Consider the following 21,879-nt stretch of genomic DNA (forward strand, 5'->3'; position numbering starts at 1 on the left):
TTGCCGCATCTGTTGCTGATACTTTACGTACAAGGGACTGCAATTTGGAGTTAAAACCACAGTCGATAACTCCATATATAGAAGTACGGATGGGTATACGCTTAGTAGCTCCAAATTGCAGTCCACGGTATGTACAACCTACTATGTTCGTTTCATTAAGTAAACAAATAAATACAGTACTCGTACAAATATAAATATACTGTAGGATGACAATTTCTAACACGTGTTTGGAACGCAGAGACTACAACCACGACTACAACTACCACAACAACGACCACTCCGACGACGACAACAACTACGGCGGCACCTAACACTACCGCCGCTCAAGAAACTACTACGGCTGGTCCCGCTACCACCACCGTACCCGAGCAGAAGCTCCCGCCGGTGCAGAACCAAACCGAAACCGAAGAGGAATACGGCGAGCAGGTGTATGTCGTACCGCGAACATACATTGTGCAGCCGGGCGAAGAGGCATCCTTCGAGTGCGTCGGCGCCATCGATGCATCGCAAGTGCAGTGGATCCGCATGGGAGCGGAACTGCCGCGTACGGCTCGACCCGAAGGAAACCGTCTGGTCTTCGGCTCCGTGCGCGAAATTGACGATGGCGTGTACGTGTGTTATATGCGCGGAGGCAAAGTGGGATTCCACAACGCTGGACAGCTGCTCGTTATTGTCGGTGCGTGAAGTGCATCGTATTTACCAGTCAGTGTTTTTTGTTTATGATGGCATGGTTTAATTTCTTGATCAGGTGCCGGTAGCGATGAAGGCGGTGATGGTACAGGAGAAGGAGAAAAGGAGCAGTTCGTTGACGTTCGCATCGGCGAATTCGAGAAGTCTATTTCTGTAGACCTGAACTTAGGCGTGAAACTGCGGTGTATGGCTGAGCAAGCCGGTGGGGAAATCGTGTGGACCCGCGAAGATGGCTTCCCGCTACCCCAAAACGTTCAGGTCGAAGGGAATGTACTCATCCTCCGCTCAGTAGATCTGGAAAGCTCCGGTCGATACGGTTGCCACATTCGTGGTGACCTTCATCGCAAAGGGGTTTTGAAATCTTTTCCCATCGAACTGGTAGGTAACCGCAGCAGAAGGCGGGTATATCAGCTGTTGTATGGTTACGCGGTTAAACGTTTTTATCAGGTGGCGATGGAGGCCAAAATGGCGGAGGTTCCATTCGAACCATGCTGGGCGAAGCGGAGAAATCCGTGGCTGTCGCCAGAGGTAATTCAATTGAACTATCCTGCAATGGCGCCCGCCCGGGGCAATCGGTAGAATGGATCCGCGAAGACGGGGAGAATATTCCTCGTTATATTCAACTACGCAATGGAAATATGTTGATTACGTCGGTGGATGTGAGATCTGCTGGGCGTTACATCTGCCGAATTCGAGGTCACCCAAGTTCCTCTGCACGCTCATCTGTTCATGTCATTGCTCATCTGGGTAGGTTTACAGTTACACGCAGCCGGGAATGCAAATGATTCACTTAAGTGATCACTGAGTAATGAATATCGCATTATATTATGCAGATGGAGGAACTATCCATTCATACCCCGGTCAAGATGATAATTTTGTCTCGCTGAAACGAGGAAGCGAGTTGCGAATTCAATGTTTCCCAGCCGGCAACAATGAACGCACGGAATGGAGCCGAGAGAACGGTGGCCCACTGCCACCAAACGTCCGCGTGGAAGGCGACAATCTGGTGATCAGAGGAAGCAATCTAGGCAATGGTGGCCGCTATATCTGCAAGAGCAAAAATCTACAGGCACTCGTAGAGATTATTCCCAATATTGGTACGATTGTATAACGTTTTATTACATTTGTATTTTGTATATTCGCATCGCGCAGTAATGGCTATATATCTGTGCGGATAAGCATTCCTTGATCTTTAGCTTCCGGGGATTCCGAGTACGGCGAAGGCGGCTCAGAACAGGGAGGTGAAGGAGAAGGCGGCCGTGACGGCGGACAAGGAAGTGGATCGGTAACGATCCGCACCAGCGAGGGCGACAAGACGATCGCCATTCCCCGCAATGGACAAGCGACACTGACTTGCCAAGTTGACGGTGCCGGTGAGGTCGAATGGGTGCGCGAAGATGGGCAACCGCTGCCGTCTCAAGCTCGGTTGGAAGGAAATGTCCTGACTATTCCCAACGTCGATGTACGAAGCGGCGGCCGATATATCTGCCGCGGACGAGGATCGTCGCAGTCTTCGGTTGTCGAAGTTGTTGTCTACCCGCGTAAGTTTTATCACATTTTACCCGATGTTTCCGGTTTAAATTCAGCCTTCAGTGAAGCGTTACATATACTGATAAATCCATCATGATTTCTAGCGAACACTCTTACCCTTAATTAAAGGTCACTTTTTAGACAGTTTTTTAGACAGTCAAAATTAATAAGGGTAGAATCCAGTATGTAAAGCTGACAAAACCACATTTAAATTTTCAGCTTCGGTACCCGGCTATTCGAAATTCATTGGCGTACAAGTCGTACCACACCGTACAGTTATCGGAGAAGACGAACAACTTACGCTGGAATGCATCACGACCAGACCGAACGCGATTGTCGAGTGGACCAGAGCGGAATTCGAGATTCCCGAAGAAGCCACGATCGAAGATCATCGCCTGCTCCTTAACCCCACAAAAGAAACCAGCGGCGGATTTTACATCTGCCGAGCGATTGGTTCGCCGCGTGGCTCGCAGAATTTCGGACAGGTCTCCATTCGAAAGAAGAGGGCCTGTAAGTATCACGAATCTACGGTTTGAATAAGTTTGTTTCAAAAAGCAGCATTTTAGCCGAGGATGACACTGTGCAAGTCGATACCGATAAGCCGCAGATCTGGACCGTACGAGTGCCGTCCCAAGTTTCGGAAGCGTACTTCACCGAAGAGCGCAAGCCCACTCGACTGAAGTGCATATCACCCGATGGAGCGCAAGTTTATTGGGAACGCACTGACGGTCCAATGCCCGAGTCCGCCCAAATCAACAATGGCGAGCTTTTCATTACGTCGCCGGTTGTGCGCGACACCGGTCGCTACGTCTGCCGCTCACGACAAAACCCAGACACTGTTACGTTTATTCAGTTCACCGTGATTGGTGGTAAGTCATAAACCGTGTCGTGCTGGTGCCGATCGAAATTCACAGTCTTTTCTATTAGAACTGCAAGAAACCGAACCAACTGAACCATCTACTTTGACCAACGTCGAAGTGACACCCGATCGCACCAGCGCGGAAGAAGGATCCACTGTTGTTTTTGAATGTCGTGCCGTCACTCCCGATGGTCGGAATTCCCGTGTTATTTGGGAAAAGATCGATGGCCAGCTTCCGGCGGGAGTTGACCCCTACAGCGAGCAACTGGTTCTCAATAGCATTCGCCAGGAAGATGCTGGTCGGTATATGTGCACAGCGGTTGATATGCCGGAACCGAACCGTGCGATCGGCGAACTTATCATTGAAAGCGGTCAGTTTATGCCTGTTTTATTAATGTTTTGAAAGCTTCTGATATCAGATATGATGCAGGTGGGAATGGCGAAGACCCTGTGCCGCCAACACGTCCTGGAACCGACATCGATGTGGTTGGACCACCGGAAATTCAGATTTACATCTATCCTGGCGAAGAAGTGCGCATCAACACTGGCGAGACGTTGGTCATCGACTGCTTAGTTTCGGACCCGTCGCTGCGTACGCAGTGGATTCCACCACAGCGCGGGTCGAGAGCACCGGACACAAGCAGTCCCGGTCGATTAATTCTTGAAGGTGTGGGGCGCGCGGATGCCGGTCAGTATATCTGCCGAGTGGACCCTGGACCGGGACTGCCACCTGTCCAGAAAGTTGTGACAGTCATAATTGAAGGTCAGTTCGTTATTATCGTAAAGCGCGTTTGAATTTGTTGCAGCTGCTTACTTTTTACGTATAGGTGAGGAACCCACTCGACCTCCTGAGCCAACTTGGCCACCCGTACCAACTTGGTGGGAACCGGAACCTGAACCCACCACGCCGGCATACCCTCCGACACCCGTTTGGCCCGTGTATCCGCCCACGCGTCCACCGACTCGACAGCCCGTGTGGCCGGTTTATCCACCGACTCCGTATCCGGAAATTACCACAACTCCGTACCGCCCGATCGGTCCCTTCCGGTGCCGCCCGGATCAGGCGACGTGTATGAATGGTCAATGCATATCCCGCAGCGGCTTGTGCAACGGCATTCAGGTACCTATGTACAATTATATCGCTTGGTAATGTTTTTGTACTAGACTGACCAGGAATATTAATGCATATGTGAATTTTTCAATTCGTCAACTTTGTTCGTGAATTGTGGATTTCATTGCGAGCATTTTACCAACGTATGAGAAACAATTTTATAACTTTTTCAGGATTGTGACGACAATTCCGACGAGAAGAACTGTGGTACGTAAGGTCACGTTTTTCTCGAATTCACTACTTACTGCAGTACTTATACGTGCACGGGGTATTAAACTTCGTTCACCTTTCAAATAGCTGGACGCTGTGAGCCGACAGAGTTTCGCTGCAACAACGGCAAATGCGTGCAAAAGATTTGGCTATGTGATGGTGAAAATGATTGTGGCGATGGGAGCGATGAGCAGAGCTGCGCAACAGCTCCACCAGGATCACCGTGCGGATCACACCAATTCCTTTGTGAACGAGGTGATCAGTGCTATCCCAAAAACTTCCAGTGTGACGGGACGAACGATTGTCAAGATGGATCGGATGAAATTGGTTGCAGTAAGCGATATTTCGATTTATTAAATGTCATTTTTGCCTGTGAAGTTGATAATAACCATGGCAGCTGGACCAACCATCACGGTGCCACCTGGACCAGGCCGAGAAGTCAATGCCGGGGAAACTGTCGTCCTCACTTGTACGGCTGTCGGATTCCCCGTGCCGCTGATTTCCTGGCGACTGAACTGGGGCAATATCCCAGATCCACCTCGAGTTACGGTTACTAGTGAGAACGGTGTTGGCACTTTGACCATCCGGGATTTCCAAGCGAGCGATCAAGGCGCTTACAGCTGTGAAGCCATCAACAACCAGAATGCCACCATTGCTCCACAAGACAGCATCCTCACTCTTCAAGGTCTGATACTTTTCAAGGGCTCTTTAACTTTTTTAAGTTCCGGGGAAAACCTAATCTAAATGTTTCTTTTAGGTACCGTCAGCGATATTTGCCAGCCGCCGTTGTTTAATGCTGCTGCTAGAACGGCCGACGAATGTTTGACTTGTTTCTGTTCCGGTATCACCCAAAATTGTCGTAGTTGCTCCCTGTACATCTCAGAGGTTAGTGAGCAGTTACGCCGTCTTATTTATAAGAACTGACAGCCTTTGTCGCTTTGTCATACAGATCGTTTCCCGTGATGGTCTCGGTCTGGTGGGAGAAGATGGTCGCCCGCTTTCGGTTAACGTCCGCCATGACCCCGCTTCACAAGAGCATACCATTGAAACTGTGAACGAAGTTCTGCAGTATGGCACTCCTCTCTGGTCACTGCCTACTGAATTTTTGGGCGATCAAGTATGTTACAAAACTGAAGCAAGTCATTACCATAAAATGCTTTCTGTTCAACGGTCGTTTTGATGTGTAGGTCACCAGTTATGGGAGCTCGCTTAAATACTCTGTCAAACATGGACCGGGAGGACAACCGACAACGTCACCAGACGTTATCCTTGCAGTTCGTGAACATTTTTCGCACCGTGTTTTTCGAAGATACAAACACTGTTTATTGCGCAGGGCAACCAAGTTGTGCTGTACCATAAGTCTCCTGTGGAATCGCGACCGGATGAATACATTGAGTTTGATGTGCCTTTCAGAGAGGTGCGACAGCCTATCATTTCCCTAAGGATAAACATTTTCAAGTTGACCTTTTGTTTTAGAACGCTTGGAGCAAAAGTCCAGGTGGCGCTATCGATTACGTTTCTCGCGATGACCTTATGAAAGTTTTGCAAAATGTTGAACATATCCGAGTCAAAGCCGTATACGATACTCTGTCGACGTATTCCAGGTCAGTATGCATTTGTCATTGCATTGCCCCCATTTGTGTATGCGTTAAAAGTCAAAACATACCACTGGTTCTGAAAATAAGTTCTATTGTGACACGGGTAATTTTGCAGCATACGCGGGGTTAAAATGGGTACCGCGACGTCCCAGGATTCGGGATTAGGGTTTGCCACCCAAGTAGAGCAGTGCATTTGTCCTCCTGGTTACGATGGCTTAAGCTGCGAAAAATGCGCTCAAGGTTACGAAAGAGATGACCGCGACGGTCGCGTGCAGTGCCGGCCTTCTTATCCTGTATACCCTCCTGAACCCTGGCCGGAACCGACCACTCCCGAAGGACAGGACTGTGATCCGGATGGAAGCGTCTATCCGTACCGTGATGACCGAACAGGACAGTGCACTTGCAAGGTCAGTGTCAGTGTCGATAAGACGCTCCTACATTTTTGTTTATCCTTACTGACCAGTCACATGCTAACCTTTAAGCTATGGGAAATTTACTACAGGAAAACACCGTTGGCGCTCGCTGTGACCAGTGCCGAAGTGGTTCATTTAACCTGAACCGGGTCAGCGCATCAGGCTGCGACATCTGCTTCTGTAGTGGAGTTACCAAAGACTGTCGCAGCTCTGGATACTACCGCAACCAAGTAAAGATTTAAGAAACTTCTATCGCACATTTTTTTCATGTCAGTTTGACGCAGGTGTCTGTACAACCGCATGATGCTATCAACAATGGATTAAAACTGACAAACCGAGAGCGAACCGAGTCGTTCGATAATCAGGTGGAGTTTTCTCCATCCGAAAACCTTATCGTTTTGCGAGGTCCTGGTAAGAACGGTCAGTTGTTCTGGCAACTGCCAAACAGTCTCGTGGGAGAACGTGTTTCGTCATACGGTGGTAATCTTGTTATCAATCTGCGTGCGGAAAATGGCAATGGTCCCGTGCAAGTTCTCCTCTTCGGAAACCAGATTGCGCTCGAATACAGCAGCAACCAGGAAGCCACTCCCGGCCAACTGGCAGCAATCCGCGTGCCGCTCGTGGAGAGGGTGTGGCGACGCAGTGATGGCGGTGAAGCCACACGGGAACATTTTTTGATGGCTCTCGCAAACCTGCAGTACGTCCTGGTCAGTGCATCCGGCAGTTTAGGGGAAATGTCCATTGATACCGCCGTACCCGAGAATACCGGTCAAGAACGCGCTGACAGTGTGGAACTGTGCATCTGTCCACCGGGATACAAGGGCTTGTCGTGCGAAAGTTGTGAGCGCGGATTCACGCGGACCGGAAGCGGGTTGTATTTGGGGTTGTGTGGACGCTGCGAATGCAATGGTCATGCCCATGAGTGTGATCCGGAAAGTGGCCAGTGTTTGAATTGTCGCGATGGCACCACCGGCAAGGAATGCGAACTGTGTGCACCCGGATACGAAGGGGATCCGCGAGGGGGACGTCCGTGTCGCCCTACCGGCTATCCTCCTGAACCGGAACCGAGAGACATCATACAGATAACCCCCAGTGTAACCAATCCTCACCTGGATGATTATTTCACCCTGCGCTGCGATGTTCGAAGTGGAGAAGGCAAACATATTCTGTGGACGTTCAACGGCCGGCAAGTGGATCCGTCCCGAGCGCGGATTGAAGCTGATGGCGCTTTGTTGGTTATCGAAAGATTCCGACCGGAAGATGCAGGACAGTACGACTGTACCGTGCATTTGGACTCCGGCTATACCGGAACATCTTCTGTCGATATCCGTCGTCCCGGTAAAAGTCGTTACATATATATACCTTTGCGAATAACGTTCGGATAGTACATACTTACTCATTGAACCAAGCGCAAGTATCATGTTGTGATTGCGTTTATAGTTGGAGAAATCCCTACTGGACAACCACCCACTTCTCCGTTTGTGCACATTCTACCTCCAAAATCGCAGACGGTTCGAATTGGAGATACTGTGCAATTCCGATGCATCGTCCGTAGTCCTATTACGTACACGTCAGCCTGGACAAAAGTCGGAGGACGACTTCCGTCCCGTGACTCAGACGTCGCGGGAGTACTGACCATTGTCAATGTGCAGGCGCATGATGTCGGCACTTATGTCTGTACGGGTTCCAACGCCTACCAAACTGCATCTGATCGTGCGGAATTAAGAATTGAAGGCGTGACCTTCCCGATTGAAGTGGACCCAACGGCTGGCGGTGAGGAAGTAACACCCGCACCACCGGGCCCGTGGCCACCTGGTCCCGTTGAACTGCGGATTGAACCGTACTTTCAGCGCGTTGAAGAAGGACAGCCAGTGGAATTCAGGTGCATCGCTACCGGTCCCCAAGTACAGCTATCTTGGCATGGCGGACGTGATGGTCGTTTGAATCCACAGAGCACGGTGAGCAATGGAATACTCCGAATCCCATCGGCTCAAGTTGCGGATGAAGCCGAATACTTCTGCAATGGCACCGGACCGGAAGGGCCAGTTAGCGCTCGAACAATTCTCTTCGTTACCCCTGGTGAGTCATCGAGCCCTTTTTATTTATTAAAATAACCGGCCAAAGCGAAGCAAAGGTAATCTCTGCTTTTTGCAAAGGTCGTGTTGAATAGTAATTCGCAACAAAAGTTTGCAGAACAAAGATTAGACTTATGAATAACCAAGTGACTGAACTTTTACACTAGCTCAAGGTCTGCCAGAAGCGCGCGTTGATCAGCAAGAAGTTCGTGTTCGTCCCGGCGATCCGCTACGACTCCGCTGTTGGAGTGACGGTGACCCGCAACCCGAAGTCACCTGGTCGCGTGCAGACGGTGCGTTACCGGCCAATGCCATTCAACAACACGGGACGCTGAGTGTTGACAGCTTCTCCGAGCCTGATCAGGGAGTCTACATCTGCACAGCGACAAATGCCCAAGGTTCCCGTCAAACGGAAGTGCGAGTGATATCAGAAAGCGGAACAACTTACCCGATATATCCGGATCCACCAACAGGTGAACCGCCTATAGGAGAGTTTCCAGCGGAAGTCCGCGTTGATAACCAAAGAGTAACGGGCGCGGAAGGTGAGACCGTTCAGTTGGAGTGCACCGTTACCGGCAACCCGGCACCTGTTGTTACATGGACACGAGGGGATCGCCAACCCGGCGAAACGGACAATCGGGTTCAGGTGAAATAGCAAACTTTAAGACGTACTTACTTAATTTTTTAGTCAGTCAGTTTAATTAATCTTTGCTAATTGTAACACTTCCACAGATTCAGAATGGAAAGTACATCATTCAAGGAGCTCGAGCCGATGATAGTGGATTTTATATCTGCGAGGCCGCGAATGCGTTGGGATCTTCTCAAGGAACGATAACACTGGAAGTAGAAGGTACAGTGAAATTTAAAATGTAAATGTGAGTCGTGACACCTAAGAGCACACTAATAGCAACATTTACATTGACTTTGTGCTTGGACCATATTTCCAGAGAAAGAGCTGCCAAGGGTATCCATCTATCCGGAAACTCCCCTGAGAGTTCAGCTGGGAAATAGCATGTACCTGCAGTGCCGAACGGATGGGGGTAGGCCTTATCCGGAAGTTACCTGGACTCGTGCTGATGGAAGCCCGCTGCCGGAGGGAGCCAGCTCAGCCGAGCGACCCGATGTGCTCCAGTTCGCCAGTATTACGCGCGATCACCATGGAGCATATCTGTGTACGGCAAGGAATAAGTTTGGATCCACTACGGCCACTGGAGAACTGCAAGTTGAAGGTGAAGTTCACTCTTTGATGCAACGGATTCACAGAACATTAATAAATTTGTTGGGCCATAGGGATGACGTTGCCCCCTCGTGTGATCATCACGCCCTCTGGCCCAATTCATCATCGCGTGGGAGAAGTAGTGAGGGTGGAATGTGCCGGTGACGGACCTGACGATGCAGTATACTGGCATCGTGATTCAGCTGCGGGACGTGTCGTGGCCGGGCCTGGTCAAGGCAGACAGGAGCTGGTGATTGAAAATGCTTCCGCCGACGATGCTGGACAGTACGTCTGTGTTGTCAGAGACCCAACCGGCACCACCAGCTCATTTGCCGTGGAAGTACGAAGTAAGTTCACTGCTAATTAAAGGTCAACAGCAACATGTACTGGAAATGAGATTTTTCTTGGGTTCACCAAACCCATGTACAGCCGAACCAGCGCTTAACCCAACCATATATTAATTAACAGGTGTCATCGAACACTTGCAGTACTTAATTGTTAGCAATAATATTAAGGGCTTTGGAAGGAATTTTTTAGGGATGAAGTTCATTGAATGGCTAAACATCAAATGTTATACAAAGCGACGTGTGAATGCTGATTTACGATGAATGGCTGACAATCGATCAATCGAATATGCTACGTGTAATAAGCACATTAATACTGCGACTTGCGAGACTTCTATCACATGCTGGTGCTTTCTTGTTATGTATAACCGAATAAGATTACTATCCAAATATTAACAGTCCCAGTTAGTATAGTGGTGAGTATCTCCGCCTGTCACGTGGAAGACCGGGGTTCGATTCCCCGACTGGGAGACTTTTTACTTTTTTACAAAAATTTCAGAACACCTGCTTTATTTTTAAACAAGGAGAACAATATAGGTTAAATAATACGCGCATGAATTTGCTTTAGTTTTATTTTTTGGCTACTGCTGGTTGTAGCAAGTGGTAGTGAATTCACTGAATTGTGCTCCGATACGCGTCTCTGTGATTATAATTAATTCCTCTTTCCGGCCTACACGGTCGCTTGGCGTTGCTGTTGCAGTAACTGTGATTACTGACTGGTCAGCAAATAAATCCAACACGAGTAAAGTGTCTTAATTACCACTTGCAGTCGATCCTACCGGCTGGATTCCGATACAAGATACCACAACTACGACATCGGCTCCAGTCATCGTCCCTGTAATCCCAGTTCGACCAACCGACGTTTCTGTTACGGAAACGCCAACACCGACTATTCCTGTCTCGCTACCTGACTATCGAATTGAACCATTCTATCAGAGGGTGCCGATCGGGCTGGATTCTAATGCCACTTTTGAGTGCATTCATCCACGAGAAGGCCAGCTGGCCATCTATTACACATGGACGCGCGAAGATAACCAGCCACTACCGGCATTTGCCCGACCCCAAGGCCGTTTCTTGATATTCGACTCCATATCCGACGCGTCGGCTGGAAAGTATATCTGCACTCTGCAAACTGTCAATGAACTGAAGAATATGGAATGTGAACTAGAAGTGTGTGATCCCGATGTGGAACACTGCGAGCGTAAGTAATAGCCAATTCATTTTCCGCTGGTGTTTATAATATACTTGGGTGTCGGTATTGCAGCTATCAAGGAGCAAGGTGAAGTCAGACCACGACCAGTTATCCCAGTGATTCCCGTGATCCCGACTGCTCCCGTGCCGTCTGTTGCCCCTGTGCTTGTTCCTAGTAAGCAAAAATCTGAACAATTAATGAATCGAAGGCGTGAGAGCGGAGTGGTTTCTAATGAAATTTGTTAACTGGAAATTATTCTGCAGTTGTTTATTTCTTGACTGGATCGGAGCATTTCCTATACGTGACACCAGTATAAAACTTTTTACTTATGTGCCTTGATAGACGCTATGAAAAACTGCTCAAGATCAATTAAAAAGTTATCTTAGACAATATGTGTCATGTTGTGACGTACGTAACAGACATTATTATATCATTTACATGTATGGTTATTGTTCGAGCACAGTACTCGTAGATTGTGAAACCGTATTATTTACCGGCTTTGCCTTCCAGCACCTGAAGTAGAACGCATCACACCGCCTCCCATTGGCCCCACAATTGACAAAAACAGCATTATGAGAGGTGAACGAGCGGAATTCAAATGCGAAGGCATTGAAATCCACTCTCCAGAAACTGTTAAATGGAATAAACGAGAAGGACAGCTACCAGCCAATTCGCGAATCGAAGGTGGGTTGGTGTCTTAAGAAATGAGACCCGGCCTTAGTATATTTTAATAAAGTTAGCGATGTATATTGTAATAAAGTGCTTAGCTAAGTGCTTAGCAGTGCTTACTCTAGTGAAGCTTTAATTCTGATTTCCGCTGATAATGACGGATGTGATCCCATTTTATCTGAAAAAAATAAATATCAGGCACGTGCACAACTAACACCAATCTCAAAATGTACGTGCATGTTTGCTGCAGGAACATCGCTGATTATCGAAAACGTCCAAGAGGAGGACGCTGGTCATTACATCTGCAAGATAAATGGACAGACTTCCGAAACTATCCTTTATGTCTCTGGAGTGGTGCCGCGTTTCCGAGGTCGACGGGATTCTTATGCCGTTATGCCCACGGCTTTGAACAGAGTGTCTCAGAAGCCTGATTTCGAAATGGATGTGCGTTTCAAACCGGAAGAGGGCTCAGGTATAGGTTAGCTTGATACGCTGTAACAGTGTTTAAGCCCCAGAAGAGATTTCGGAAGAAGCGGCGTATTCATTACAGGATTGATCTTGTACGATGGCGCCGGTGCCGGTCAACAGGACAGAACCGATCAACGAGCTACCGACTTCGTTGCACTGGGTATGCGCGATGGCCGCGTCGAATTCCGGTTCGACTTGGGATCGGGACCAGGAGCGGCCGTCAGTGACCTTCCAGTCACCCTTAACGCCTGGCACCATGCTCGAGTTAGACGAAACCGCAATCAGGGTGAGAAACATGACATAAACCAGCCTGACTGGAGTCTTAGATTAAAAATGCTTTTTTTATTTTGCAGCTTTCCTGTCGATTGATGACGGTCCGGAAGTGTCGGCCACGGCGCCCGGTAGAATGGTGGGTTTGGCGCTGAATTCGCAAGTGCTCGTCGGAGGTGTGCCAGATTACGCGAGCATTAGTCCAAATGCTGGATTTTCAAACAATTTTGTGGGTGCGTTCTATGTTTCGTACATACGTAAATGTATTAGATCATTTAGATATGGTTTACCAAAACGGGTGACGTTATTATGTCCTGCACATATTGAAAAAATGGTTGACAACGACGTACAAATAATTTATAAAATACCGCATTCGTATCTCCACTAAATGGCATTTACGCATTCCAGGGTGTTTGGGCACCATCACGATAGATAATGTTGTCCATGACATTCTAAAGAACTCCTCTGAAAAAGCCGGTGTCGACGATTGTGACACCTGTGCGAAGACAAATCCATGCCAGCACAACGGTTTATGCCAGGATGCTTTGACTCCGTGGGGATTCAGGTGTATGTGCCCAGCCGGGTTTACGGGGAACTTGTGCGATATGCCGGGTCTTCGTTGCCTACCAGGTATTCTTATCCAAAACCGTTGCCTACCGTTTTATATTCTTATCCAAAACCAAGCCGTACGGAATTATGTTGTAAATAAAGAGCAGATCGCACGCTGATAACAACACATTGAACATATAGGTATTTGTGGTATCGGACGCTGCATTGATCAACCGAACGGACTTCACTATTGCGCATGTCCATGGGGCACAGCCGGAAAGAAATGCGCAGAGGGTAAAAAACACCATGTCTACACTATGTATATTATTAAATTACGTAGCGCAATAATGCCAATTTCGCAGCTGTGAACATTCGCGTGCCAAGTTTCACTAAAAACGCCTATGCGGCATATGCTACTCCGAAGAATGTGCTGGAGACTATGGATATCGACATTACTTTTAAACCACGATCCGCTAACGATGGCATAGTCTTTTACGTTGCCAACGATGAAAGAGGTCACGGAGACTTCCTATCCCTGGCGATCCGAGGTGGTGCTCTGAACTTGCGGTTCGATCTTGGTTCGGGTAAGTTGCGCAATTAAGTACATAATGCTGCTGTAACTGCAAGGCACTTACACACACGCTTTGTGCTAGAGGACGGTCGGTTATCAGCTGTTTTAATTTCGTTAGGTATGACCAATCTGCAAAGCATGTTGCAAGTCCAGCTCGGCAGATGGTACCACGTACAAATCATGCGACGTGGAAGGAAAGCTACGATGAAGATCAATGACGAGGAAGAAGTTACTGGTGAATCTCAGGGTCGGCTGACCGGGTTGAATTTAGCTACCAATTTGTACTTGGGCGGCGTCAGCGACCAAATAACCATTGCTTCCGGTGTCGGTGTCCGGGATGGCTTTGATGGATGCGTCTCCACGGTATTCCGATCGCTCGCACTTTGTAAAAGTGAGAAAGTTAGATGCATACGATTTGCCTTTTTTTAGCTGCAAATTAACGGAGCGTCGTACGTCCTTAACGATGCTGGCAGTGTCCTGGAGAGCTCCAGCGTTTCAGATTGCGGCGACACTTCCGCCTGCGCTAGCCGACCATGCCTGAACGGTGGACGTTGTGTGGAGAATGGAGACGATTACCAGTGCATATGCAGCAACGGATTCGGAGGTACTGGGTGGTTATTTAGACTTCTTTTACAGGTCATGCCCAGTGTCACAGTTTCAGAAAGTCGTTTTGGCAAATATTTTAGTCCGTTAGCCTTTTCTAAAAATACTTTAGAGACACTTTGGAGCATAGAATATCTGTACTTTGAATACAACAGAGCATACAATAGTTTGAATAGCTAGCAGTAGTTAGTAACTGGCTTAATAATTTTCTGAAATGTTTGAAGACGCAGTCAACCCTAAACTGCTTAAAATCAGCAATATATTTTAACAGGTAAGCAGTGCGAAGCGTCCGTGGATATTTGCTCCCGGTTGTCACCGTGCGCGAACGGTGGCACGTGCGTAGCCGTTGCTGGAGCGGAGGAAGCCTTCAGATGCCATTGTCCGCTACGATTTACCGGTGCCAACTGCGAATCAGGTACATCTACAAGCGCTCTTAGTTTCGACTGATTTGGATGTAATTTTCTTAAAATCTCTGTAGAATATCGATTAGAACGCGAGCTGCAGTTCGACGGTGAGGGATTCTTAGAGTTCGAGGGGTCACGCTTGCCGCACGCGGGCGCTAAGGAAGCCGATTCAGTAGCACTGGAGTTTAAGACGGCCGAGCCCGATGGCTTACTGCTCTGGCATAGCCAGAGAGGGGCTCCGGCTGGTAATGCCAAAGATTTCTTGTCACTATCCCTGAAGGATGGCTTTTTAATTTTTGGGTAAGTCCCAAAATTTGCAAAAAAACCTTTTGTTTGGCTTTCTGTCTCATTTGCTGTGAAGCAAAATATGCTACTTTCCAAGATTTTCATCAGTTCTTGCACTTTTGTTCAGTCTAACGCTGGTAATAATGATAATTAAAATTGCTGATTATTCTAGATTTGAATTGGGAAGTGGACCAGCGAGGATTGTATCGAGAGAGCGAATGAACGATAATCAGTGGCACAGAATCAGCATTAAACGATCGGAAAAACGCGGTACACTGAGCATCGACAATGATGCCGTAATCATACAAGGAGAAGCGAGGGGAAACATGAAACGACTCGACACCACCGGCAACTTGTTTATCGGTAAAATTATTTACTTCAGACCTGTGATAGGAGCGATGTAAAATTAATGTGGATATTTCTTAGCGGCATCGTTTCGGTGGTTTACATATTATTCTGACACTGAGTAATATGTTGTGATAGCGATGAAATTTTGTTAACCCAAGTGTCAGCGGCATATAGCGATGAGAGCAAAACCCGCTAACGAAAAATTCTTCCCAATAGGCGGATTAACTGATATTCCGACTCTGACCGCCAATCAGCACTCAGTGGGATTTAAAGGATGCATTCGCGATTTGGAGATCTTGGATTCTGGTCCTATTGATCTGTCCAACGAAAGAGGAAGAAATGGTCAGCAGTGTCAAGGTTGAACGCGAACCGTGCCGGTTTCGCGGTAGTTACTTCCATCCTGGTGCCTAATGAAAATTTTTATTAGCGTAACTGAATCTGACAGCAGTCTGATTGAGGTTTTTAGGGATGCTGCTTTTTTATGTGTTTTGTTGCCATATTTCTACAGTTATATGCAGTTAAATGTGGGCGCATTTGCATTTTGTTTTGTTGCATCAGTATTCGCTCTGCTCTCGCGGCATTTGCTAGCATGGGGCGTTTGTTCTTTTTGAATACTGCCTATTCACACTGCCTTACACTTTGTGCCCTTACTGATTATTATTACGGTCTGTTAATGTCAAAGTAAATACGAACTTCGAGTATTTTGGTCAATAAAAGCATTACACAATAGTGGCAACATTCTACAGACAAAACAATGAGAGACACCCGATTCAAGTTATGAAATTCCGTTCACTGACAGTAAATAAAAAAGTAAACGCAAGTAAAGGTACGACGTAAAATAAAAAATCACAGACAGTCATTGAACAAAGTCTTCAGGAGAACACTGGAATTGGAATTGGTGATAAAGTGAAATCACTGCAAAAATGTGTGCGCCCACAAATTGCACAACCTGTAACGGGAGTAAACTTAGTAAGTATTGTCGCAATTAACGTTTATATAATATGTAGATGCTATTTCAAAGGGTGCAGATGTTATGGCGGGTTTGACGGGTTGGTAGGGATGACACTGGCAGCAGCTGATGCCGCACTTGATGAGGAATTGTTTGACGATGTCAGATTTTTTGCCACAGCGCTTTGCTCCAGCTTTCTCAGCCGATCCTACAAAGGCATAACAGTTATTTCAAAGTTGTACAGTGAGTACTGGTACAACCGACTGTTCAACTTATTCACTTTTATACGTCTGCATTATAACACCATCAAGCATTTATATACGGTACTGTTGGGAACTGCGATTACAAAACCGAAAGCACAGATATATTTTGCAATCGATGCCGACAGTCTTCTATCTCATTAACTATCTGGAGTCTATCGCAGCTTGGGATAGACGCCGATGGGAATCGGATTCCCAACCATATCCGGGCAGTACCCAAAGCGCTCTCAAAGCAAAGTACGACTACGACTACGAACCATGTTGCAGGCTGTGATCCACCAACTACTATATCGCGGAGAAATTATCAAATGCAAAACGTATTCGCATACAATCGGAGCTACTAGGTTAGACTGAAAATAGGCAGCATACGAAAAAGAACAGCAATTTGTACCCTTTTATTTGTTTCGTTTCCAATTACCTGCACGTTTTGCAGAATATTGTGCATCACTGTTATGCGGCGCTTGATGGTCGTCATTTTTTTCGCATACAGTTCCAGCATGGGAGACACTTCGCAAAGGCTACTCAGCTGATACAGTTCTGGAAAACAGGTCAAACATTACGGTCTGAAAGTATTACACAAAATTGACAAAAAGTATATTATTGATAGCAGAGCCGATAGCGCATCCAAGAATAACTAGTTCCAATGTAACTGAAGTATGTGTAATTCAATAATATTTGCCATTATTTGGATTTAAAGTTTTAAACCCTTTAATATTGATCAGTGCAATAAACTGAATAAAGACACTCATGATAACTGACTTACTGTCGCACTAGCACTCTTACGGTCTTACCATTTGAGAGAAGATCGATCTGTCGCTTTAAATCCTGCTGACTGTTACTACAAAGTTGACAAAAATTAGAATGGAAAAGCAAAGCAATGAAAATTTGAAAAAGTCAAAAAAAATATGAAAAATCTAATATACCGTACATACATCATACAATAACATAGATATGATATATCTGTATATATACGAAACTACTCGTATTCTTACACCAATTAAGCGAATGACATGATTCACAAGAAACCCATTTAGCCTCTTTAGTGCTTCAACTATGAACTATTTGTCATGAAAACAAAAACTGTTCAAAAACAAACAGACGGTAAAACACAAATTTACCGAGTCTGTTCCACGCAGACGTCGAGTTCTTGGATTACTGGTCGAAAGATGTTCATCAGCGCATCCTGAAGATTCTCCGCAGTCTTTTCTTCGTACGGAAGATTTGAAACTTCATTCTGAGCGCTCTCAAAGGAATTCTGCTTTGAAGCCATTGTCTTCGCCACTCAGCGCAATAAAACAGTTTTGTGCCACATTACAACATCACAACTTTTTTGCAAATCAAATTGTATCTTCCCGGAACAAAAACACGATAAAATTGATTTTTTGAGTTACCTTTGGTCTGCGATTTGTTCTAAAAGCAGCTGTGACCGCCGTCTCGTTGCGGAGAAGCTACAATGACCCCACCCCTTCCGATTTCGTCACTGCGAAGCTTTGGACTTGGAGTTTGGAGTTCGGAGCTTGTTATATTTTTTGGCTGACGATGAGTAGCGAAGAGAAGACTGAACATTATCAGTTTTGCCAGAATCCTTTGATTTTTCTGAACTGATTCTTGAGATTTATGCTCTGTTTTTACATCTTTCCTAAATATGCGAACAAATTGTTAAGTTTTTCGTAGCAAAAACCTTTTGACCATGTTCCTCTCGCACGCTGGAAGTCGTGGTGTCACTGCACCTAAAGCTTTGTGGCGCTTTCGGTCTTGTCAGAAACGAACGAAGTTTTCTGATGTATGGGGTTTAACAAAGCATTATTATTCGGATACAAGTTGGTAACTTTGTTTTTTCAACTTTCAGAGTTTTAAAGAAATTTATGCGTGGAAAAATATGAGAAATCGCCCTACTGCGCAGAGCGAAGGAAACTTGCAAGTGGAAGCCAAAGCGGTGAGTACAAGTACATAGGTTGCATTTTAAATATTAAAATACTATTTTTGAAATTTTAATACAAAACTCTGAACATGCACGCACCAACAAGGATATAAGAAAAATTCGTACAGTACGAGTACGAAGTATTTGAATTGCAATAATATTATGAAAGTCCAACATGGTCAAGTGCTGCTGTGTGAATTTTATTTCGGCAGCAGCCAGTACATACAGCAGTAAGCGTGCGCAGATGAAACTAATCAAAATGATCAAATTTTAAATGTTCTGCTTGTATCTGTAATCTTTTGTACTTGTACTGTTTACTGCAGTCATTGACATTTGTAGTAGTAAGTTTTACGTCCATTTACTCCGTTATTCTTTCTTCTGCAGGCTGAGCTTACGCTGGACACGGTGTACCATTTGGAGCAGTTATCGCTAGTCAACTTCAGCAACCAGGCTGCCATTGAGCGTCTCGCTTCGGCAATCCGCTATGCTAACCGGCTACGAGATGTGGACATATCGGGAGTGAAACCGCTTTATTCCTTGCTGGAGAACGAGTAAATAAAGATGCGAATTTCAAAAATAAAAAGTAACTCCTGGCACGTTTATTGGATACCGATTCCGGTAGTAAGATGGTGAAGATGTATCACAGTAGTGACAGTACCCTATAACAGTATAAATAAAACTGCAAGAAAAGTCGCTCCAGCTGTAGCGTGTTGCCGCTTGGGTTGACTGTTTAGCCAACTCTATACATCCGCACTTGGATCTTACGGAAATCATTTAGTACATTAATTTCTCTGTTAACAGAACACTGGATTTGCGACCAGATGAAATCACTGAAGGAAATCAACGAGAGGATGTACTGCGAAACGCAAAGATAACTATGGAGCATTATTATTTAGCGCCGCCTGGTACGATTTCTTTATGTTAGAAACTTGGAATTTCTGAATATTTTCGTAGTATTTCTGATTAAAACCGGCTGCGCAGCCTTTCGTTTCATATTTCGGTGTGTATTCCGAGGAGTACGGCAGATGCGTGGACGATTATTTCCCGATTTGTAGGCAATATCCCTGTGGAACAGACGCACAAGTATGATCCGCTGCAACTGTCATCTCCTGTTCCGGGGGCGGAAGACTCAGAACAGAAAGGAGAATCATCAGTACGGAGGCCTGCAGCGACATCCGTAGAAATGAAAAAAGTCCGACGAAAAGCGTGAAAGCGGATATGGAATGTTTGTTTTATTGTTGTAGTATTGACGTTGTCAGACGCCTGCGTTCTCTCTGACCACAGTGACCAGCAACACTGCGCTTGAACTGAATCAGTGTAGTACTATAAATTTAAGTTGTGAGGATTTTGGTTATGGTTGGGGACTTGTGGTTATGCAAAGCAAAATATATTTCCGACATTTTTCATTTTTGCAGCTTGCAGTGCGGTTTGTCAAGTGTTAAAATAGGCGTTGTCTATTTAAGTAGGTACAGTTCTACTCGTAATTCAGCCTTGTGGTAAACAATTACTACAAATTCACAAGAGAAAATACGTAATTAAATGTACACTATATTTTTACTATGGGAGTGCAATCATTTTCCGGATTATTATTATGAAATTGTTTCCAGTTTAAACCCACCAATACCAGGTGCAAAAATCAAACCGTGACACAGCCCTAAACGACGCGCGAAAGCAGTCAATGCACAATCTAAAATCACAGTAAAATAGAAAAAATACCCGACATCACCGTTAAAACAACGCGCGGGTGACGCCTCTTTGTAATGTTACCCCTCTGCTTCCTCTTCCGAAGAACGTTTTGCTTGCAATTTCTCATCCTGCGGAACAATTTTCTGTAGTTTGTGCTTGAATCCGACAAACTTCTCTCGGATACGTTTACATCCGGTTGCAGAAAAGCGCGGATCTTCCTTCGGCAGATAATCCAGTTCGTCGGCTATGCTCTCCACCACGGATTCATTAATGGTGTAATTGCTTTCCGTAATATAATCCCGAATGCATCCTTCAACATGCTTCCTTTCTAGCGGCAAAAAGGGAATGTAAATATCCACTAATTCCTCCTGAATCAAATCGCTCAACAATAATCCGGATTTCTCGTTGAAAGCGCTCAACTGCAGCGTCTTCTGGAAGTCCTGTATCGTCAGACTTTCTCTCGATCGACCGTGTTCCCACGCTTCGTACGCTATCGTATCAATCTGACGGCGTCCTGTGTTGCTCAGGAAAATAAAGATAGCTTTTCGCGGATCCACGCCGTGGATGAGACTATCATGATAATCCAAAAACGGCTGCAATCCATCCAAAATTCCCGATGGAATTTTCTCCACTTCATCAAAGATGAACAGGCTGCGCGGGCATTCTGATAAGTTGCCTTTCACCAAACTCTGCAAGTGCATTCGCGACGCGACCACATTCGCCCCGGAAGCGAAATCCAAAGTGGAAATGAGCAAATGGTGAAACTTACTGTCGGTGCCTTTCTTAAACATCATTTGCGCAATCAGTCGAGCGACGTAATTTTTACCCACTCCCGTCCCGCCGTGGAATGACATAACCAAGGGCTTTTTGGGTGAAGTTGTCAGGTGATTGTGCACGTTGGAGAGCACCAGATCGATGGCGATGTGCTGACCATAGACCCGAGAATGCAGGATAGATTTCAGCGTCCGGTCCACTCTTTCGGGAGAGCGAACGTACGGCTCGGCGCAGCATTCGAGGATTTTGCATTTGAAGTTTGCGTATAATGCTACTCCGGCAGAAGTCAACGCACCAATCGCCAGTCCGCCCATTGTAAGTGGCTCTATGGCCGCACAACATTCCAGAATCAGAAGCAAAACAACAACGACATCCGGAGGGAGACGCATGGTGTGCGCGGGAAGCAAAGAACTAAATCGATAGGAACATATGATCTAATGGCACTCTAAGCCGATCGCAACCATTCTTCAGCTCATTTCTAGTGGCATCATTGGCATGATCATAAGAGTTAAGACGACGGGTTAAGTAGGCAAATCAGCAAATGAATATTGTTGAAAAGGCTCCAGAGTGGATCAAACCAGTAGGCAGTATGTAACACCACGGGAAAGAATCCGGTTAAACGGATCAATCGAAAATCAGTCATACAGTATCATTATAATGTTGCTGTAAAGAAAATTCCGATAAAGTAAGTACTGCGTCGAAATTTTTCAACTTTGGGTTCAGGACTAGCTGCGAGTACCTACGAATCTCAAACAAACATGAGAAAATCTCGTGCTGTCTTTTGTGTGCGTTGTGTTGCGCAATGTCACGCCAATGTGCACCTAAATCTATTTTGCGACCGCCCTCGTAAGTCCTTTTCGCTAACGCTTTCTCACTGCGAAAGG

At 46.2% G+C, this 21,879-nt stretch overlaps 4 protein-coding genes and 1 non-coding gene across 5 annotated transcripts; 3 read left to right on the forward strand and 2 right to left on the reverse strand.

Moving 5' to 3' along the window:
* Nucleotides 1-930: 930 nt before the first annotated feature.
* LOC129586383 (basement membrane-specific heparan sulfate proteoglycan core protein-like) lies at nucleotides 931-16,134 on the forward strand. Its single transcript, XM_055479591.1, has 40 exons — nucleotides 931-1,068; nucleotides 1,138-1,437; nucleotides 1,524-1,787; nucleotides 1,887-2,231; nucleotides 2,440-2,730; nucleotides 2,787-3,089; nucleotides 3,148-3,450; nucleotides 3,510-3,842; nucleotides 3,907-4,199; nucleotides 4,364-4,397; nucleotides 4,488-4,733; nucleotides 4,798-5,085; nucleotides 5,158-5,285; nucleotides 5,350-5,517; nucleotides 5,588-5,674; nucleotides 5,734-5,817; nucleotides 5,877-6,004; nucleotides 6,114-6,405; nucleotides 6,501-6,641; nucleotides 6,696-7,749; nucleotides 7,852-8,490; nucleotides 8,654-9,132; nucleotides 9,219-9,336; nucleotides 9,434-9,715; nucleotides 9,777-10,049; nucleotides 10,816-11,247; nucleotides 11,311-11,412; nucleotides 11,749-11,922; nucleotides 12,158-12,379; nucleotides 12,458-12,661; nucleotides 12,729-12,878; nucleotides 13,054-13,275; nucleotides 13,396-13,488; nucleotides 13,557-13,778; nucleotides 13,884-14,128; nucleotides 14,195-14,369; nucleotides 14,640-14,783; nucleotides 14,847-15,072; nucleotides 15,230-15,420; nucleotides 15,622-16,134. Exons 2-40 carry the CDS (start codon nucleotides 1,179-1,181, stop codon nucleotides 15,765-15,767), a joined length of 9,780 nt encoding a protein of 3,259 aa, XP_055335566.1. The 5' UTR covers nucleotides 931-1,068; nucleotides 1,138-1,178; the 3' UTR covers nucleotides 15,768-16,134.
* Nucleotides 10,446-10,517, forward strand: Trnad-guc (transfer RNA aspartic acid (anticodon GUC)). The gene has a single exon. It is a non-coding gene; the product is annotated as a tRNA-Asp (tRNA).
* On the reverse strand, nucleotides 16,071-18,000 carry LOC129586384 (SNARE-associated protein Snapin-like). Its single transcript, XM_055479592.1, has 4 exons — nucleotides 17,733-18,000; nucleotides 17,406-17,452; nucleotides 17,033-17,151; nucleotides 16,071-16,562 (listed from the first exon to the last, which is right to left on the reverse strand). Exons 1-4 carry the CDS (start codon nucleotides 17,882-17,884, stop codon nucleotides 16,437-16,439), a joined length of 444 nt encoding a protein of 147 aa, XP_055335567.1. The 5' UTR covers nucleotides 17,885-18,000; the 3' UTR covers nucleotides 16,071-16,436.
* Nucleotides 18,001-18,136: 136 nt separating this feature from the next.
* Nucleotides 18,137-20,049, forward strand: LOC129586166 (glutamyl-tRNA(Gln) amidotransferase subunit C, mitochondrial-like). The gene is made up of 5 exons (XM_055479215.1): nucleotides 18,137-18,397; nucleotides 18,464-18,550; nucleotides 18,920-19,086; nucleotides 19,337-19,440; nucleotides 19,591-20,049. The coding sequence occupies exons 1-5, from the start codon at nucleotides 18,305-18,307 to the stop codon at nucleotides 19,743-19,745; spliced, it is 606 nt and encodes a 201-aa protein (XP_055335190.1). The 5' UTR covers nucleotides 18,137-18,304; the 3' UTR covers nucleotides 19,746-20,049.
* Nucleotides 20,040-21,772, reverse strand: LOC129586165 (torsin-1A-like). The gene has a single exon (XM_055479214.1). It carries the CDS (start codon nucleotides 21,382-21,384, stop codon nucleotides 20,299-20,301), a length of 1,086 nt encoding a protein of 361 aa, XP_055335189.1. The 5' UTR covers nucleotides 21,385-21,772; the 3' UTR covers nucleotides 20,040-20,298.
* Nucleotides 21,773-21,879: the final 107 nt, after the last annotated feature.

This window comes from Paramacrobiotus metropolitanus, unplaced genomic scaffold (genome assembly GCF_019649055.1).
Source record: "Paramacrobiotus metropolitanus isolate TYO unplaced genomic scaffold, Prichtersi_v1.0 Parri_scaffold0000020, whole genome shotgun sequence".
Classification (NCBI taxonomy): domain Eukaryota; kingdom Metazoa; phylum Tardigrada; class Eutardigrada; order Parachela; family Macrobiotidae; genus Paramacrobiotus; species Paramacrobiotus metropolitanus.

Excerpts from the sequence above, each read along its gene's own strand:
- LOC129586383 (XM_055479591.1), top strand. The coding sequence starts at position 1,179 with ATGCTGGGCGAAGCGGAGAAATCCGTGGCTGTCGCCAGAGGTAATTCA. Across the intron at positions 5,518-5,587 it reads CTGAATTTTTGGGCGATCAA|GTCACCAGTTATGGGAGCTC; the intron begins GTATGTTACAAA and ends TTTGATGTGTAG. Across the intron at positions 9,337-9,433 it reads GATAACACTGGAAGTAGAAG|AGAAAGAGCTGCCAAGGGTA; the intron begins GTACAGTGAAAT and ends CCATATTTCCAG.
- LOC129586384 (XM_055479592.1), bottom strand. The coding sequence starts at position 17,884 with ATGGCTTCAAAGCAGAATTCCTTTGAGAGCGCTCAGAATGAAGTTTCA. Across the intron at positions 17,152-17,405 it reads GATCGATCTTCTCTCAAATG|AACTGTATCAGCTGAGTAGC; the intron begins GTAAGACCGTAA and ends CCTGTTTTCCAG. Across the intron at positions 16,563-17,032 it reads ATATTCTGCAAAACGTGCAG|GATCGGCTGAGAAAGCTGGA; the intron begins GTAATTGGAAAC and ends ATGCCTTTGTAG.
- LOC129586166 (XM_055479215.1), top strand. The coding sequence starts at position 18,305 with ATGTTCCTCTCGCACGCTGGAAGTCGTGGTGTCACTGCACCTAAAGCT. Across the intron at positions 18,398-18,463 it reads AACGAACGAAGTTTTCTGAT|AGTTTTAAAGAAATTTATGC; the intron begins GTATGGGGTTTA and ends TTCAACTTTCAG. Across the intron at positions 19,441-19,590 it reads TTATTATTTAGCGCCGCCTG|GCAATATCCCTGTGGAACAG; the intron begins GTACGATTTCTT and ends CCCGATTTGTAG.
- LOC129586165 (XM_055479214.1), bottom strand. The coding sequence starts at position 21,384 with ATGCGTCTCCCTCCGGATGTCGTTGTTGTTTTGCTTCTGATTCTGGAA.